At 38.1% G+C, this 20,730-nt stretch overlaps 1 protein-coding gene across 2 annotated transcripts in view; it reads left to right on the forward strand.

Annotated features, from left to right (window-relative positions):
* Positions 1–20,504, forward strand: part of PPIL6 (peptidylprolyl isomerase like 6) — a 65,269-nt gene extending 44,765 nt beyond the window's left edge. The window contains exons 7-8 of one of the 2 annotated variants that reach the window (XM_069077081.1): positions 11,641–11,776; positions 20,192–20,504. In XM_069077081.1, the coding sequence (XP_068933182.1) occupies positions 11,641–11,776; positions 20,192–20,300 (245 nt within the window). In that variant the 3' untranslated portion in view covers positions 20,301–20,504. The remainder of the gene's footprint in view (positions 1–11,640; positions 11,777–20,191) is intronic. The other variant, XM_069077082.1, reaches the window with a different exon arrangement.
* The last annotated feature ends 226 nt before the right edge of the window (positions 20,505–20,730 follow it).

A 20,730-nucleotide genomic window follows, 5' to 3' on the forward strand; every position in this document is an offset into this window, starting at 1 on the left:
CCCCAGGACTTCCACCCTAGACTTCAATCCAGATGCAAGGAGGTTAAAGCAAGAGCAATTACCCCTCAGACTGGTCGCTTAGTCCCCCTACAATCTGCAGGCCAGGAGCTCTGAAGCAGCCACGTGGCAGTGGCTTCATGGCTGCAGTGCCTCAGCTGCTTCTCCCTCCAGGGGGTAAAGGCCAGACTGCACTCCCAAACTTCCCAAAAGTTCACAAATTCCACACTGCACTGACCTCTCACTTTGTCCTTAGCATCTATGGGGTGATTATTCTGGAAACTGCCATAGCTCCTGATGATCTGAAGTCCCTCCAGCCAGTGGCTGGTTGTGGCCACCCTGAGGCTAAAGCCTCCAGCTCATGCAAGGCTGGGCTCTGCTCCCAGAGTGCTGCGCTGGCCCCTTCCTGCCAGCCTGCCAGGCTATCTTCAGTGGGAAGTTAGCTTCTTGCTGTCATTTTGTGGGTTCTGTAGCTCCAAAGTTTGTTTAGAGTCATTTTTTATTATTAACACACACACACACACATTTTATTTATTTATTTATCTATTTATTATTTAATTCTTTCATTTACATGAACTGGAAGAGGTGGAAGTGGGAGTTGTGAGGAAGTCCTATTTCTATTCTGCCATCTTGACTCCACTCCCCCAATAAAGACATTTTTAAAATATTGAAAAGAAAGTTCAAAGAATTGAAAATTACAAAGTAAATAGGTCCAGGCCTGGAGAGTCCAATCTTAATCAATATTCTGTGAATTATTAGATCATGTAAAAGTTGCAGGGAACAGCATCTGGGAATTGATTTAATCATACCCTTCTGAGTAGTAGTAAGTTAAGGAAATAAAAGTTACATTTTACAGATACTTATTGCTCAATAGATGTTTTTTCATTCATGTATTATTAATCTTATGTAACCATGTGGAGAAAATCATATAGAAATATACAAATTGTCTGCAATTTTTGTCACTGGATATTCATGCCATTTTGGTTCAGTCAGTCTACACACATATCAAATAAGCATGCAAAGCTCATCAAGATACAAGAATTAAGGATGGTCCTTATGAAAATGAAAACGTGATTTTTCCATCATGTAAATGAAGTTTTCTCACTGAAGTCAGAAAGGTTACATTTTTTACATAGAGTTGTATGTTAGAAATACCACCAGTTTTAACCAGAGAGTAATAACTGCCACATTAACATCCAGTTGTAAAGTAGCAAATGTTGGCAGGAACTTATGAATCATAGAAAATGCATTAATTAGGGTTTTGAATTTCTCTGAAGTTTCTTTCACTTTTCACTTTCAATACTTACCCTGATTATAAAATGGAATTATCATCATTATGTTGATTTATCCCAGTATCTAAATATCTTTTTTCTAAATCTTTACCACAAATTATTTAGCAATTTACAATCCAAAAACACTTTGTCAACACTAAAAATAATTATAAGATAGAATTTAGGGAATAATTACCAGAGAAAATAGGGAATTGACTGTATATTTATAGAAGGGGCTGTTCCTTGGAGCATGCATGGGGATGGGCTTTTTTAAAAAGAAGCCATATTGGGGCAGCTAGGTGGCACAATGAATAGAGCACCAGCCCTAGAGTCAGGAGTAGTGGAGTTCAAATCTGGCCTCAGACACTTAACACTTACTAGCTGTGTGACCTTGGGCAAGTCACTTAACCCCAATTACCCTGCCTTCCCTGCTCCAAAAAGACCAATAAAAAAAAGAATCACATATCATGTAGTGTCATTAATAATCCCCTTCCCTGGCATAGTCTGATTACCATGAAATGGCTCTATAGCATACTTTATTGTTATGTAACTCAGGTTTCCTTAGGTTATCTAATCATAGAATCATCACGATACATAGGGAAGGGGGGTGGCTATGTGACAAAGTGAATAGAGCACCAGTCCTACAGTCAGGAGGACTTGAGTTCAAATCTGGTCTCAGACTCTAAACACTAGCCATGTGACCTTGGGAAAGGCACTTAACCCCAATTGCCCTGCCTTCTCCCCTCCAAAAAGCTAAATATATATACAGATGGAAGCAGAACATTCCTTATTAGACCTGCTAGAACATTAAGGAATGAAGCATGCCTAGAATGCCCTCACTCTTTATCTCCTCTGGCTGCCTTCAAGTTCCAACTAAAATGCCATCTTCATATCCCAGCAGAAAGCCTCCCAACCCCCGCCTTCCCTCCCTTCATTACTTCCTATTTATCCTGTATATAGGTTGTTTGTATATATGTTTTTGTGTCTCTTCAATTAGATTGTAAGCTCCTTGAGGGCAGAGATAGCCTTTTGCTCTTTTTGTATCCCTGGTGCTTAACACAGTATCTGGCACACTGCCAGTGTTTAAAAAATGTTAATTGAATATTCTTGAGGTATCTCCACTCCCTGAATACAAGTTGTAATAGGGCTAAAGAATCAATGTCATAGTTCTATAGATGAAGCCTGGGTAACAGAAAGAGGAAAGAATTCACTCTCACCCCTCAACAGGCACCTCCTTCTGATTTTGCTATCTATGTTCATGGGTACCACTGGGTAGCTTGTGTCCTATTGTTGAAAACTCGGTATGATTCCATTCAATTCAATCAACATTTATGAACAGTTTTCAAGAAAATAATTGCAAAGTATAAAACTGGGTCTTATCTAAACTGTCTCTCTCCACCTATTATTTAGCCCAGCAATCAACTATTGGCGTTTATTTATTGAATGAATGGAAGACGGCAGGATGAACTTCCCACTTCTTGGGAAATGTAGATTCCTAGTGTAAGCATTTTTGAGGCTGGCTTACTAGGTGATTCAGTGCATAGATGTAATGTAATGCCAAGGAAAGGCAACTTCCCAAGGTTCAGAATACCAGCATAGGTGCTCTCCATTTTATTCAGTGACCAACCAAGAACAGAGAAGATTAAAACATGACATCATTCAAAATACAGCATTTACTAAGTGTGATTAAATAATCTCCAAGTACTACCCCACCCCAGGACCTTCCAATCATTCAATCAATTACAAAGTCCCTGTTCTAAATACTTCTCCACCCCTAGGCTATACCTTCATTTGGTCCACCACAAAACCCCTCTTCTCAAATGGAGATTAGTTTCCAAACATAGGTAAAGTACCTTCATTTGTCAATCACAGAGCACAATAAGGTCAAAAGTTCCCCACCTCTGGATCACAATTGAATCTACCCCAGAGTTACATCAAGTTTAAACACAGCACTTAATACCCAAATGGAGGTCTTTTCTTCATCTTGACACCAGGCAAGTTCTCAGCAATCTTAGTTCCTGGGGAGACAAGGCTTAGCAAGGCCATAAGATACATTGCCAGTCCCTTCATGAATTTATCCTCTGTCTGTAGAACAGTCCTAGAACCCCTGAACACATTAGCAAAGCCCTCTCCCAGGATTTCTGTAAACATACAACAAGAAAATCCTTCTTCAGGGCTTCTGAACCAACAGAAAGGCTCCCAGACCCCTGCAACAACAGCACTGTCCTTCACCAGTGGACAGTATTCACTCTGTCTGCAGGACAATCTCCAGACCCCTGCAACAACAGCACTGTCCTTCACCAGTGGACAGTATTCATTCTGTCTGCAGGACAGTCTCCAGACCCCTGCAACAACAGCACTGTCCCTCACCAGTGGACAGTATTCACTCTCTGTCTGCAGGACAGTCTCAGGGCTTCTTAGCGAACAGCCAGGTTCCAGGACTTCTTCAACAAAAGGACTGTCTTTCACCAGTGGACAAATCTGGCAAAACAGCATCAAAACAGACAAAGTACCAGCAAAACAGCCATGTCTCCTCAGTCCTTGGCAGCTCAGGGGGCAGGTCTCAAAAGTCCAGGGCAATTCAAAGCGGCCACCAGCAATTCTCTTAGTCTCTCTCTCTCCACGAGGTGCTGCTTCCAAAAAGAGCTTCCGCCTCTCTCTAGTGTCTCTCCAAATCTACGTCACCAGCTCCTCCCAGTTCAGGACTTTCTTTTCACATCAACAAGCCCATCCCACAGGTGGGATTAACAAACTCTGGGTTTTAACACAATCAATTTGAAAACCAAGCCAATACAGGGGAATCTTTAATTGCCATTACTATCACAATAGAGCACCAAACCTGAATTCAGGAAGACTCATCTTCTGGAGTTCAGATTTGGCCTCAGACACTTACTAGCTGTGTCACCCTGGGTAAATCACTTAACCCTGTTTGCCTCAGTTTCCTCTTCCATGATCTGGAGAAGGAAATGGCAAACAACTTCAGTATCTTTGCCCAGAAAACCCCTAATGGGCTACTCAGTGTCAGACAGGACTGGAAACAACTGAACAACTGTGGTCAGGATAGCCCCACTCTTGCAGAGTGAGGCGTTGCTGAGGGCCAGGTACCTGCTGCCATGTTATGCCAGTTGAATCCTGACAGTCTTATTCCCAGCAGAAAAGGAACAGCTGGCACTGAACCACAGAGGGGGGTTGGACCTCCTAGTCTCTTGAATATACCTCCCATCATACAATAAAGTCATTCATAGAATTTGGAGCTGGGAGAGCCCCTGGAGGTTTCTAGCTCTATCTCACATTCAGTGACTTTTTCACAGATTATAGACAGTAAAACAGGGTTGAATAGAAGTGTTTGGTACATGCTTATTGATTAACTTAACATAGAGACTTGTTAATCAGAGTTCTTTAATTCTGCAGAGTAAATAGTGTTTATCTTTAAACTTTAAATGATCATGAATTTTAATTAGTGGACCTGTAATTTCATTGGCATAGGAAACTTCTCAGTAAGGAAACTCCTCCTACCAATGCAGGTCGGCACCTTCTCTACAAATTTATGGTCTTAGAAGGTTACCCAGGTTAAGTAAGTGACTTGCCCAGGGTCACACAGCCATCACGTGTCAAGAGGCAGTAGCTGAACCCATCCGTGTCTTCCTGGCTTCAGGGCCAGCTCTCTATCCAGTGCACTACTTTCATGTAGCATGGAGGCTTTCTGGGAAGACTAGCAGGATAATACACTTGGTGAGACTATGAATTGGTCTCATTCTCCTGGAAAACAATTAAGAATCATCCCTAAAAGCCACTATTCTGTGTTGCTCCCTTTTATATGTACTTATTATATCGTTCTGCATATTAACTTGGAAGATAGTGAGGAGGGAAGAAGATTGGATAGGGGATACAAAAACACAGTATATGCTTCTCTGCTTTCAAGAAGCATATATTTTAACTGAGAGCTGTGCTATCTATAACATGTAAAATATACAGAATAATATAAAATCAATACAAGATTGTTTAGGGAGCAAGGTATATTTGGGGAGATAATAATTGGGGAGATCAGAAAAGCTTCCTGTAGAAGATAGTGCTTAAAGGAAGGGGTTCTTAAAGGCAGAGGGAAGTATGTTCCATGCTCAGAGAACGGCCAGTTCAAAACTAAAAAGAGGAAATGACCTTTAGAAAGAACAGCAAGAATACCAGTTTGGCCAGACTATAGAGCCAAGAAGGGAATTATTATATAATGAGGCAGGAAAGGTAGGTTGGGGCCATTGTGTGAAAGGCAGGAGTTTACATTTTCTTCTGAAGGGCAGTAGGGAGTTTATTGTGTAAGGAAGTGACATGGTCAGATCAGCACTTAAGAAAAATCACTTTGGCAGTTCAGTAACAAATGTATTGGAATTGGGAGAGACTTGGGGCAGGAAGACCAAAAAGGAAGCTGTTGAAAGACTCCAGGTGAGAGATGATGACGTCCTGCATAAAGATGATGACTATAGGAATAGTAAGAAAGGGATAGATACAAGAGATTTTGTGGAAGTAGGCAGATTTGGCAACTGATTGGTTATATGAGGTGAGGGATAGCAAAAGATAAAGATTTTGATCTGAGGTTGTAAAACTAGGAAACTGGAAGCATGGTGGTATCCTCAGTAGAAATTGTGATGTATTGAAGAGGGAGTGGAGTGGGTCTTAGGAGAAAGATAATGAGTTCTGTTTTAGAAATGTTGGAGATGCCTAAGAGACATCCAGTTTTAAATGTCCAATAGGCAATTGATGTAACAGGCCTAGAGCTAAGATGAGAGTCTGGAATTGGTTATGTAGGTATGTGAGCTTCTACATAGAGACCATAATTAAACCCATGGTAACTAATGGAGTCACCAAATGAGAGTATGTGTAAAGAGAGAAGAGAACAGGACCCAGGACAGAGTCTTATGGCATATCCACAGTTACATGTTGATGGGGATGAATCAACAGAATAGATTAAAAAGGAACAGTCAGAAAGGAAAAGAATGAGAAGGCAATATCAAAGAGAAGGTGGTTAACAATGTCAAGAAAAGTCAAGAAGTATGAGGACTGAGAAAGGGCCATCAGAAATGGCAATTACAAAGTCATTGCAAGGGAGAGAGAAATAGATTTTTATTCATTGAAAATAAATTTTTTTAAAAAAAGAAAGAGAGATCATCGATAACTTGGGAGAGAACAGTTTCAGATGGGGATGCCGGAAGCCAGATTACAAAGGGTTAAGAAGTGAATGAGCAGAGGAAGTGGAACCAGTGGTTGTAGATAACTTTTTTCTAAGACTTTAAGAAAGGGGACAATAGCTTGAGGGGATGGTAGAGTCAGGTGGGGTATTTTTTAGGATGTGGACAATTTGGGTGCATGTTTTATGTTTATCTGGAAAGGAACCAGTAGATAGGGAGAGACTAGAGATTAAAGAGAAAATGGATGATTGCTCAGTTTCATGTGTATCCTCTTGCCCTGCAGAGCACTGGACTGTGCTAATACTGGGGGAGTAGGGAATGAGGAAAGGGTGCTCAGTTGCCACCCGAAAGACTTCCCTTTCAAAGGCTCTCAGCAGGATTCCTCAGGGAATCCCAGAGGTGGCTATTATCCCAGTGTACTCAGAGCAGCAATGAGCTCACTGTGCATCCTCAAACTTTACTGGATCGATCACCTTCTGTGTCAAGTCAATAAAGAGAAGAAATAGCTACAGCCAGTCTCCTTGCCTACCTTATTGCATCATGCCCTGACACAGGAGGACACAACTATCAGTCTACCCAGGGTCAGCCAGTATTGTATGAAGATTAATTGCAATCTATTTGCTGATCTAAGTTCAGTCAGTCACTATATGTCCAGTACAAAATTCTAGCCAACAACCCAACCTATTTATACCTTTTAGAAATTAATTGATTTTCTTTTTACTACAATTAAGGAATAGAAAGAAAAAATCACAGATAGCAAAATTATGAGAAAGTTTAAATATAACAATGATTTTTCTTAAAACAGAATTGAAAAAAACAATAATCTCACTGCCTGAGAGCAGTGACAGATACCACTTTTAGGTGTTAATATTTAATTTTGGCAGATCTCCACTCACTGCAGTCTTCTGTGAAATGAATGGAATGTTTTTATATTCTACTGAAATGTCCAGGAATTAACACAGTTATGGAAAGCCATTTAAACTAAAGTGTCATTTTGCAACTCAGACAAAAAACTTCCAGTAAGAACCCAATGGTCTTTAGTTCTCAAGTCAACATTTAAAAAGTAACCACTTTAGTTATAACTGTTAGAAGTAGCTGGTGGCACAGTGAATTGAGGAATACCTGAACTCAAATCCAGCTTCAGAAACATACTAACTGTGTGACCCTGGGCACTTAACTTCTGTTTGCCTCAGTTTCCTCAAGGGGAGATAATAATAACACCTGCTTCCCAGAGGGGTTGTGAGGATCAAATGAGATAATGTAACATGCCTGCTATGTGTTAGGCGGTATATAAATGTTAATTCTTTTCCCCCTCCCTTCCTTTGAAAAGTTAATTTACTTCATTTTTTAGCATAAACTTTAAATAACACATTTAATTAAAACCCCACTGACAATTTCCACAAAGAATTTTAGAGAACCCAATGTTAAATCTGTATTGAATATCAGCTCAATTAATTATGTGGCCTGGTAAATGTGGAATGATAAACACATCCACATACAGTGATAACTAAATAAGAAGGACTGTGCCTTTTATTTATTTTGTGTGAGATGTCTCATCTAATAGGGGGATAGGGAGCCAGCCTCAAAGTCAGAAAGATTGACCAATCCACATGACTCCTGAGTAAGTCATTTAACATCTCATTGCTTTAGACAACTTTCCCAAAACTTTAACTTTCAGAGAATGTGCCAACCTGCATTGGTGGAAGATGTTTCTTCCCTGGAGAGTTCCCCATACCAATGAAATCACAAGTCAGGTCCCAATTCCTCCCCTCATATTTTGTATATACTTAGTATGTGTTCTATCTCCTCCAAAGTAGCCTTCTAACTGTAGGTCATATACTGGACATAACGCATTTTTCATCCATTTAGCTTGTCCTGTGTGAATTATAAGGTGATTTCTTCTGGTGTCTTTTAAAAAACATAAAACAAGTTGAAAAGGCTCAGAGTGTCCCTTATCTAGATATGCCACAAACTGTATGGAACTGAAAAGACCCTCTTTATGTCTCCAGAAAGAGATTTCAGTATAGACTCAAGGTTAAGTCTATCTGTGGGTTCCCCCTTTTCTTCCTCATTGTGTGGTTTACTCCTTTTTTTAGAAACCACTGACTCATAATGAAATAAAAATCAGCTCATCTTCGTCTGGAGTCTAGACACAAACCTATTATAAAAATATATGCAGCAAGTAAACACAGTTTATAAAGCAACAACAAGAAATTCCCAAGGAAGGCATATGTCTGTTTGCCAGTCAAGGAGAGTAAGTGGAGAGGGGATAAATTCACCAGGTTGGGACCTCCTGGGATAGCAGCATCAATCAGGGAAACCACAAAATTCTATCTAGGAAGATCACTTCTTAAGCAGGTCAGTGAGCTGGGCAAGGTTTCATCTGCTCATAATCATATTCATTTCAGGGTAGCAATATCCTTCACTTGAAATCAGTTGGCATATTCACAGCGCCCTCTCATCCTTCCCCTCTTCCCACACTTCCCATGGTCCTTTTGACCCACCTAGCTTGCACTTACTTATCCCCCTTGCACTTACTCTTGCATTTGTATTAATGAGTATCCCAAGTACATCTCCCATGATGTATTTATGTCAATAATAATAATAATAATAATCCTACTGTGAGCAAAAGAAGTTTGAAATTCATGACTTGGTAGTGTCCTGGAGCTTGATGAATATCTGTATTTATATCTATCTATATCTATCGTTGTTACCATCTATAACAAATATCTTTTCTATTTGAACCTTGCATGATACATACTCCATTACAGAGGCAAACACCATTGTTGAACATTATACCTCTTTGCTTTTCTGCCTGCCTAAATAATTTTCCAAGACTTAGAGTTTTATATTTATGGAGGAATCTTATAGGAGCTTAACAAAGGCATAAGAGATTCTATGTTAGGGTCAGCTAGGTGGCGCAGTGCACCAGCCCTGGAGTCAGGAGGACCTGAGTTCAAATGTGGCCTCAGACATTTAACACAAAAACTAGTTGTGTGACCTTGGGCAAGTCACTTAACCCCAACTGCCCTCCAAAAAGCAAAAAAAAAAAAATTAAGAGATTCTATGTTAGAGGAAGGCCTTTAGGTCTTTGCTTGAGGCAATTGATCAAATGCCCTTTTGTAATGAACAAAACAAGTTTTTTGTAACAAATGAAATTTTTGTAAATCAACAGAATAATTGGGGTGGGATCTTCTCTACTAGCACTTTTCTGTTAATTTTGTTTATTATAAAGATGTGATCTGCTGAGGATAACTGTTTTTAAAAGCCTTCCTATTCCCTTCTTATATTTGCATTAGATATTCTTACTTGACAAATGGCAATCATACTCCAAATAATCCCTGATTGAATACAGTTAATAAAAAGCAAAGTTTCATTACCAATTATAAATTAATTGGAGAGAGGAAAAAATACTTATACTTAAATTTTCTCTATGATTACAGAATATAATGGTGATTTTTCAAAATACAGTAAAAAAACCCTCCTTCAATACTTCTCCTAAGTTATTGACATTATACTTTTGATATAGTCATTTACTTAATACTTTGCCACCACCAAGAAACCTGATATCTTTAGAATGCTGTTTCTTTCATTTTTGTTTTTTTCAAAAGTGAGTTTCATCTACTTTACACTTGTCATGTTAGGATTATCTTTTGAAATATTAATTTTACATTTTAAAATTATATACGGACAACCACAAAGTTATCCTTGACCCAGATATTTTCGTTCTCATCCATTTTTATCTAAAGTAAACCTTTTTATTTCTAATTGAATTTTTAATTGAAGTTTTTAATCTTCCTCTTTTCTCCTACCAGAGTCTGACTGGCATTAATTTTGTGTATTATTTCTGTCTAAGTCATATCTTCACTTCCCATCTTCCCATTTATGACCTTTAGCCTCCTCTATTATGTCTGCATTCTCTGCCAGCCTCAGTTTTCTGCCAGGCCCCTTGTTTTGGTTAATCTGGAGCCACTCCATTTCAGATTGCCTGATTTATTTGCACAGAAGCAATTACTTACTGAGAAGAACATGTATTGCACACAGAAGTATGATGAACACAAGACATTACTCTCCACTTCTTTTAACCCACGCACCGGAAGCATGAGATCTTAGCCTGACCATGAGGTTATAATCTTTTTTTTTTTTTTTAAAAAGGCAGCTTTAAAAAAAACCTACTAAAATAAAGCATCCTTAGCTAAAGTGCTACTCTACTGCCTAACTGTGGTTTGGAGTTCTTAAAGGTAAACCAATGGAGTGCCAAGGTCTATAAGGCCTCCTAAAGTTTGAAAAGGCTTCTGGGTATGGGTCCAGGAACAGAAAGACTCACTTAGAAGACTAGTTTAGCTAAATTCCAAGAGGCTAAGCACAGAGACTGGCCAGCAAGTTACTGTTAAGATTATTATTATTATTATTATCATTTTGTCATCATTACTTTCTGCAGATTATTGTCATCAATGAAGGGAATGTCCAACCTAAAGAAATTAGTTGATTTATTACCATAAATGCTTAGGATCAAACCACATTCTTAGAAGAATGACTTGTTGGACAGTTCCTAAAAGGTTTTTTGTTTTGTTTTGTTGCTTTCAAACAGTATGGAAGGATAGTTTGATTTGTAGAAAAAACAAAAAACAAAAACATGAATTATAAAACATTCTCTAAGGAAATGAAGTTGTATTTCTTTAAACTACATATAAAAATATTGCTGACAGGAATAAGGGAAGAGAGGAACCAACTATAAATTTTAACTTAGTTTGCAAATACTTTCATAGATAAGAATCATGTTTAAACAGCAGACTGGTTGAATTTAAACACTTCCACTAAAGTGATGCTGGGAAAATAAAGAGTGTGTTGTCCTTTATTCTTAAGTAGCTTAAGCTTTCCTCATCTTACTATTAATTTCATGAGCAAACATCTTATTTACCACTAATCCTGAGATTAACTTCACTTTATATCAGAAACAGTAGAGTCTATATTAATGAGCTTTTACATCTATTTTTCTTAGAGGCTGTTTGGAAAAATGGAAAGCAATATGGAAATGAATCAAATGTTAAAAATTTGGTAATATACTCATAAACAATTACAAATGAGAATATATAAGGTGTTCTTTTTGTTTATTATTTATTACTGCCAATTAAGACAATGGAGTGAATTAATTAAAATCAGCGTTTATATGACCTACTGATCTTTCCTAGATGAAAACTTCTCAATGCCGCATGATAAAAGAGGTATTCTTGGTATGGTCAACAAGGGACGGCACACCAATGGGTCACAATTTTATATCACACTACAGAAAGCTCCTTATCTGGATCGAAAATATGTAGCTTTTGGGTATGTATAATAGGTTTGTTTATTTATAATTTTAAAATGTAAAACAAAGGCTCAAAAAGTCAGTGATAACCTGTAAGGTAGATAAAACTGACATTTGAAAAAAACAAAAAACAAATTTCTAAAAGTAGCAGATTTCTTGTATAAATGTATGTTTTAAACTATTGAAGCCATTTGAGTACTGCTTTTGTAATGTATCTAAGGCACATTTTAATCTGCCACTGTGAATAATCAGCCTTAAATTACTGTGAAATGCTCTATAATAGCTATTGTTTAGATTAGAATCACTAAATTCAAAACTTTGTGAAGATAAAAGTCCTTAAAGTGAAGTCATTCTTTTTTTTCTTTTAAATAGTATTTTATTTTTTCCAATTACATGTAAAGACAATATTTAACATTCCTTTTTTTTTTGCTTTATTTTTTGGGGGGAGAGGGGCAATTGGGGTTAAGTGACTTGCCCAAGGTCACACAGCTAGTAAGTATTAACTGTCTGAGGTTGAATTTGAACTCAGGTCCTCCTGACTCCAGGGCCAGTGCTCTATTTATTGTGCCACCTAGCCACCCATATTCATTTTTTAAAATAAAATTTTGAGTTCCAAATTTTTGCCCTCCCTGCTCCCTAAGAAGGCAAGCAATTCGATATAGGTTATATATGTGTAATCATGTAAAACGTATTTCCATATTAGTCATGCTGTGAAAGAAGAAACAGACCAAAAGGAAAAAAGTATGAAAAAAATTAAGTGAAAATAGTATGCTTTGATCTGCATTCATACTCCATGTTCTTTCTCTGGATGTGGATAACATCATGAGGCTTTTCGAATTATCTTGGATCATTGTATTGCTGAGAAGAACTTGTCTTATCACAATGGATCATCACACAATGTTGCTGTTAGTCTGTACAGTGTTCTCCTGGTTCTGCTCACTAAGTGAAGTCATTCTTATCACAATTCATTAAAGAGATCAAACTATCCAGGTTGCTAATAACATTAGGTTGCCAAAGGGTGATAATAAATACCGAAATATCTCAAATAACAATTAAAAGGTGCTCAATAGCAACATGCTATAGGCACTTAGACCTAAAATATTAATACATTTTACAACATTCTATAGGGCTTTATAAATATATGTATATAGCATATGTATACCTTGTATATAGAAAATTTAATTTGTCCTACCCTTTCCTACTTCCATGCCCTTGCTTTTCTCAGGTATTATTGCTTCCCTCCCATGATTGCCTCATCCCATAGTGAGGTCTTCCTCCTCTGCATTTTCATGGCACTTTTCCTCTTCCCTATGTAACTTTCAGATGTCAAGTGCATAGCATAGCTATTTATGTGCATCTTATTTTCCTCCCCAGTTAAATTATCAAGTGCCTAAGAAGGAAGTATGATCTTTTTTTTTTTTGCCTACTTCCTACAATATATGGAATGTAGTAGGTATTCAATAAATACTTGGTATGAGATGCAAAATGGTAAGATTTTGCTGAATAAATAGTGGAAGCTTAGAGCCCATTATAAAAATTTTTATAACATATTTCTTCTGAATGTGAAGGTATTTCTGTTTCATTCATGAGCTTGGTCACAGATCTTCCTGCAAAATTCCAAGGCTGCTGTGGTACTTCAACTTGTGATACAAACTGAGAAGGACTTTTTTTAGCCCAAGAGCACCTTTATCCTCTTTCTAAAATCACAGGCATTTTTTATTTACAGACCATTAGAAAAAAATAATCATGGTAGACACCTTTAGTTTATTATTCTAATATCATTGTTATATTATATATTATGTTATGTTATTTATATATTAATTATATTATGTTATGTTATATTGTTATATTATGTTATGTTATTATTGTTAGTTTATTCTTCTAATAAGCCTGTTGATCTGATCTTCCTTCTTGTTATCATCTCCGCCTTCCACAAAATGTAAAGTCTTTTTTTTTTTTTTAATTCATTCCACCCCACAGAAAAGATAATTGAAGGGAGGGAACAGAAAGGCTACAGGAAGTTGCTGTCAACTTGGGAGTATTTGCCAACATTCTATACCTCTCCTGAATCAAATCCTCCATGCAGATAATTCTGTATTTGCCAAGAGATTTTGCAATGAGGGCATTATCATGCCTTGGGCCTGGAATCAGGAAGACATGAATTCAGATCCAGCCTCAGATACTTATTAGCAGTGTGACCATAGGCAAATCTCTTCACATCTGTTTGTCTCAGTTTCCTCAACTGTAAAATGGAGATAATAATAGCACCTATATTCAAGGTTATTTTGAGGATCACATGAAATAATAATTGCAAAAAGCACTTATCACAGTACCTGGCACGTAGTAGGTATACATAAATTATTCTTTCTCCTCAGATTTCAAGCATTGTATTTCTTAGGGTTACCCAAGGTTAAGGTTCTGAAATCCTCAGCATTTTAATTAAGATTTGTTAGGTTTAACAAAAGTACTACTGAAGATTTGGCAAAGACCCTGCAATACTTTATGGCCCTCTGGGCTGACACCATTGATTTCTCTAATTCTAATCACAAAAACTTTGGGTTCAGCAAGTATGTGGTAGTTGCCGTGTTTTCACACCAGTCTCTTCAGTCAAACTTCACTAATGTATATCTACCTGTATCCTTTATGGTAGGTAAGCTTTAGCTCCTTCATGGATAACCTTCCTCCATATCTTCTGAAGTTTTTTTTCTTTCAGTAGTCACTTTCTTCACATATTTGGCCTTCAGTTCTGCAAAGGCCTTTCATGTTTTCAGAAGGGATTCTAGATCATCTAATAGCTTCCTCTTCCATATCTGCCATGGTTGTAGCCTGAAAAGAACCTTTTATCCTTTTTTGTTGAAGGGGGGAAGGCAAGATAATTGGGGTTAAGTGACTTGCCTAAAGTCACACAGCTAGGAAGTGTGTCAAGTGTCTTGAGGCAGGATTTGAACTCAGGTCTTCCTGACTCCAGGGCCAGTGCTCTACTCACTGTACCACCTAGCTGCCCCTTAAGAACTTTTTATCTTAATGCATTTTTGGATATTTGTTATATCTCTGACCTTACTTGCTCTTAAGATATTCCAGATCTTTGAAAATGCATGTCCAAATTAACCTGGGCACATAAGCAGCTAACATTAAACACTAATAAGCTTCCTAACCTTTTTATGCAAAACTAGCCCTTACTGGCCAAGTACCATGTTCCTGTGGAACACAGAAGTTTCTGGTGTGGTAGGCAAAGCTGGAATTCACAAGTTGGCAAAATGCTCTGTTTTTGTTTCAGTAGATGTGACCTATGTAAGCAGCATGCCATGTTACAGGTCAGGCAAGGGAAAGGAAGGGAGGGAATAAATCTTTCCATAGTACCTACTACATGCCAGGTACTATACTAAGTGCTTTTAACAAATATCTCATTTAATCTTCACAACAACCCTGGGAGGTGGGTGTGATTATTATCCTCATTTTACAGTTGAAGAAACTGAGGCAAACAGGCCAGTCACTTGCCCAGCATCCCATGGCTAATAAGTGTGTGATGCTGTATCTGAGCTCAGGTCTTGACTCCAGGCCCACCACTGAGCCAGCAGCTTCCTCTTAGGAAGGATCAACAGGTGAGAAATCATGGAGGTGTAAATGCTCTCTCATCTCATTAACAAAGTAGTATAGTCATAGGGTGGTCTCTCTTCTCCCCCTGCCCCATTCTTAGTCATTGATGCAACTCAGTCTTTAACAGGAGCTTCGGAGGGAAGGGGATAGGAGAAGATAGAAACCAGTCAGTATTTCCACAGGACAACAGATTACCTAGCATTAGCCTCATTTTTAGGCTTTGTCTTTATAGCCTAAGCCAGGGGTGGGGAACCTGTGGCCTTGAGGTCACATGTGGCCTTCTAGGTCCCTAAGTGCAGCCTTCTGACTGAATTCAAAGATTTGTTATGTAAAATTTGGATTCAGTCAAAAGGCTGCACTTAAGCATCTAGAAGGCCACATATGACCTCAAGGCCAAAGGTTCCCCACCCCTGGCCTAAGCTGTTCTGAAAATTTGACCCTGTTAATCCAAACAGCCTTCATAAATGATGGTCTTTGGCACACTTGAGGATTAGTGTGAAATCTCTGCAATGGAGAAAGTTTAAGTCACTCCCCAAAAAAGCCCAACTTTTTTGAGGTTGGAAAGCCAGGCAAATGAGCATCACTTTGATCTTGGGGCTTTGTGACTAATGCTCCCTGGGTTTGGTTTGAGGAATAGTCCCCAGTTATATTGAGCTCCAGGCCCATATCATCAACTGCCTGCTAGATACCTCCATTTGGATGTCTCACAGACATCCCAAATTTAACAAGTCCAAAACAGAATTCAGCATCCTTTCCTTCAAGTCAATCCTTCTTTCTAAAATTCCTATTCCTACTGAGGGTACCACCATCCTCTTCTATTCTCTATGTTCTTTCTTGATAACTTCATCAGCTCCCTTGGGTTTAATTATCCTCTCTATGCAGGTGATTCCCAAATCAATATATCTAGCCCCAGTCTCTCCCCTGGGCTTCAATCCCAATCCACCAACTGCCTATTGAATATTTCAAACCAGATGGATTCCAGAGGCACATCAAACTCAACATGTCAAAAGCAGAATTCATTTTCTTTTCTCCAAAACCCACCCATTTGTCAAATTTCCCTTTCCACCCCTCACTCTTCCAGTGTTCTGGACTCATAACCTTGGTGTTACCTTCTACTTCTCATTCTCCATCTCATATGGCCTTGCATTTTTTAAAAATTTGAATTCAACACCAAATAAAATGAGAATTTCCATATGCAAAGCAAACCAGATAATGTAGATGGTATATATACTGTGAATCTCTATTACATACAGCTTGCTTTAAGTGTCTGATAAATTCAGTGCATTAAACTCAAAACTGTCCTATTAATCTTTTTCCTTCTAAACTTCCTTGTCTTCCTAACTATGCATTTTAAAAACTTCAGTGACCTTGTGCATACATATATTATTGCTTATCACCAGTTTGTTTTTTTAAGGAAAGACAAAGCTTAAAAAACAAAAACAAATACATCTAATTAAACAAAACAAACCCACACATTGTTCATTTCCAAAAAATGTTTTTCTCATTCTATAAATTGAGACCATCTCGTGAGTCGAGATTGCCCCACATATCAAATCAGCTTCCAAATCTTTCCATTTCTACATCTGTAACACCTCTCACATCTAATTCTTTCTCTCTATTCACATAAACCACCACCTTAGAAGAGTCCCTAAAATCCTCTTACTGAGACTGTTTTAATGACTACTAGCTAGTCTTCATTTGTATCCTACTCTTTGTGACCCCATTTAAAGGCAGGAAAATGAGTTTTCCTGACTCCAGGCCTGGCCCTGTATATATTGTACCACCTAGCTGTCCACATAGGGGAGGGCAAGTAGGTGCTGTGGTAGATAGACCACCAGCCCTGAAGTCAGGAGGAGCAAAGTTCAAATCTGGCCTCAAACACTTACTAGCTGTGTGACCCTAGGCAAGTCACTTAACCTTGTTTGCTTCAGTTTCCTCATCTGTAAAATGAGCTGGAGAAGAAATGACAGACCACTTCAGTATCTTTGCCATGAAAACCCCAAATGGGGTCACAAAGAGTTTGACCCGACTGAAATGGCTCAATAACAATAACTAGTCTTCATACCTCACGTTTCTCCCCACTCTAGTCCATCCTTCACAAAGCTGCCAAAGTGATTTCCCTTAAACAGTGACCTACCTATATCATTCCCCTGGTCAGCAAAATCATTCCATCTTCAGAATAAAATATAAAGGCCTCTTTATGTAAAGCCCTTTATAACGAGGCCCCAACCCATCTTTCCAGCTTTCGTGACAGCTTCCCACTCCACAAACTGTCATCTAGACGAGCTGGCCTTGGCCTCATCTTTGTTCTCACCCACCGCATTCCATCTCTCCCTCCACATCCCTGCTTCCCATACTCCCTCTTTTCCTTCAAAATGAAGCAAAGCACCAACTTCATCCTTCCAGTTCCCTATGATATTCATTTTACATTTATTCATTATTTACCCACATAGGAATATGCTGTATCTCAAGAAAGAATGTTGGCTCCCTGAGAGTTGAGATTGTTTCATATTTTTTTTGTATTTGTATTCACAGTGCCTTACATGGGGCCTGGCACATAGTGGGCCCTTGAATATATATGTTCATTGATTGATGGATCTATCCTTCTCATCACCCAGGATGTGGAGACATCTTTACCAAGTTTTCTTGGTCCCTACAAAATCTGCAACATCCAGTCCCTTCTCTCCACTTACACAATCACTACCCTGGCTTCATTAACACTCACCTAGATTGTTGCAATAACCTCCTAATAAATAAGTTCTCCTTGCTTTCCATTTTCTCCCCTCTCTAATGCATTCTACACACAGTTGCAAACCTGATATTATAGGATTGCAGATTTAGAGCTGGAAGAGGCCTTAATGATCATTTAAATCCCCTGATTTTACAGATCGGGAAACTCTGACTCAGCAATATCACTACTAGGTCTGTTTCCAAAGATGATTAAGGAAAAAGGAAAAGAACCTATATCTTCTAAAATGTTTATAGTAGCTCTCTTTGTAGTGGCAAAGAACTGGAAATTGCAAGGATGCCCATCAATTGTGGATGGCCGAACAAGTTATGGGATATGATTGTGATAGAATACTACTATGCTATAAGAAATGATGAGCTCAGTGATCTTAGAAAAACATAGCCTTGCACAAAATAATGAAGAGCAAAATTAGCAGAACAAAGACAACACGGTCATAGCAATATTGTTTTAAGAGTGACTTTGAGCAAATAAGTCATTTTGAGTATTATAAACATCTAGATTAACTATAGAGGGTATATAAAGTAAGACATTATCTCCATCCAGAAAAAGAACTGATAAATAGAAGTTTACGTAGAATAATTTTACATACACAGACACACACACAGACACACACACCTATTTGAGTCTAATGGTAGCCATCTCTAGGGTGGAAGGGAAGGAAAAAAATAAATTTACATGATAGCTTTATTATATATTTAAAAGGAACAGCAAGTTGTACATATTAGATTTGTAGTTTCATGTGCAATCATTGTTTTATTATACTGTTAAGAAAATGCTTATTTTATTCCATAAATTAAAACTAAAATAAATAAACACACACAGAAAAAAACTTTAGGTGGGTTAAATGACTTGCCCATGGTCACGCAGGGATGTATATGAGATGTGATTTGGACCTAGGTTTTCCTAGCTCCCAAGTTCAGTAAGGTATCCACTACACCCACTCTGTGTCTCATATAATAGTACTGAAACACAGAGCAGATCATGTCACTCCTCTGCTCAATAGCTTTGTCCTTCTTGCCTCTGGCAAGTTCTCATTGTTCCTTGAAATACAAGTTCCTCATTTAAAAAAACCCTTCATGGGGTGGCCAGGTGGCTCAGCGAGTAAGAGCACTGGCTCCAGTGTCGGGATGACCTGGGGATCAAATCCGGGCTCAGATACTTAGCACCACATCCAGAAATAACTGGCCGTGTAACCTTGAGCAAGTTACTTAACCCCGATTGCTTAAAAAAAAAAAAACCTTCATAATTTAGCTACCTTTGCCAACTAATTTCATACCATTCCCCCTCAGACTAGGGGTGACCCATAGAAAGATCCTAATGAAAATCCTGGGTCTTTATTGACAGGGCACTCATCTGCATATTTTCTCATGAACCTCTGCAGTCTGAGTGTAGGAATAAATGTCTGGGAGCCCATTCTCATGTGTATTTTTAGATAGGTGGCCCTCGTTTGTTGCATCCTTCTCTTCTGCTCTCTTCCCATTTTTTCCCTCCCCTCCAACTAGGTCTAGAATCCATTTTTACCCTATCTTCTGCTTAAAAAAAAAACCTTCCTTTATTAGTAAAGGCCCAGGCAAAAGCTACTCAACAAATTAAACTTGTATATTTAATTGATAAAATATAAATTATCTCAAAAACAAAAACAAAAAAGACCCCCTGACTGTTCCCCATGCACAACATTCTATGTCCTGCCTCTTTGCTTTTGTATCATCTCTCTCCTATCCCTAGAATTCTCTTTTCCTCACTTTTACCTCTTGGACTTCCAAGCTTCCTTTAAGGCTTGGCTGAAGTGCCAACTCTTATAACCAGATCTCTCCCTTCCCTTCTAATGCACTGCTCTGTGCTGGAGAAATTGCCGTGTACTAATTTTGTATACATTTTATATTTACTTATCTCTGTACATTTTATGAGAGCACATAAGGCCCCTGAGAATCAGCCTGTGACTCTGGCACAGTGCTTGGCCCATGGTACAATTACAATGCTAATTTAATTGAACCGAGTTAAGTCAAATGGCACAGTAGAGGGCCATACGAGAAAATAAATGATGAAACTTTGTAGTTTAACTGATTTTTACCATTTTTTTTCTCTCTAGGCAATTGATCGAAGGAACAAGAGCTCTTCAAATACTAGAAGTAGTAGACACAATGAATGAAAGACCAGTGTATTCTTGTAGAATTATTGACTGTGGTAATTATCACTGATAACATAAAGAGTGACATTTTCTCCTCTGGTTTACTATTTTCTTATTATCCCTTGCTAGATTTCAATAAATGATTTTAAAAAAATAATAAAACTGAGAACCAAATTTATTTTAGAATCCCCAAAATGTCCACCCTAAGTAAATAAGGCATTCTGTCATTTGTGTTCACTTTGAGTTTACCTTTATTAAACCTAAATGAAACAGAAACATGGCAGTATACAACCATAGGCAAGAAAAGCATTCAGTTAATTTTTAGTTCCAGGGGAGAGTCTTTGAGTGTTTGCTTATACCCAGAATGAGCTCAATTAAGAGGAAGTCTCTAAGCTATCCCTAAAAAAGTATGTTATTTATAAAAACTATTTTGTAGAGCACTATATAAAAAAACCCAGGTGTTCCTGGCATGATTCATCAATGGCAGAAAAACTTGTCAC

Source organism: Petaurus breviceps, unplaced genomic scaffold (genome assembly GCF_028583685.1).
Source record: "Petaurus breviceps papuanus isolate PSGF00001 unplaced genomic scaffold, PetGlider_PUasm1.0 90977, whole genome shotgun sequence".
In the NCBI taxonomy this organism is placed as follows: Eukaryota; Metazoa; Chordata; class Mammalia; order Diprotodontia; family Petauridae; genus Petaurus; species Petaurus breviceps.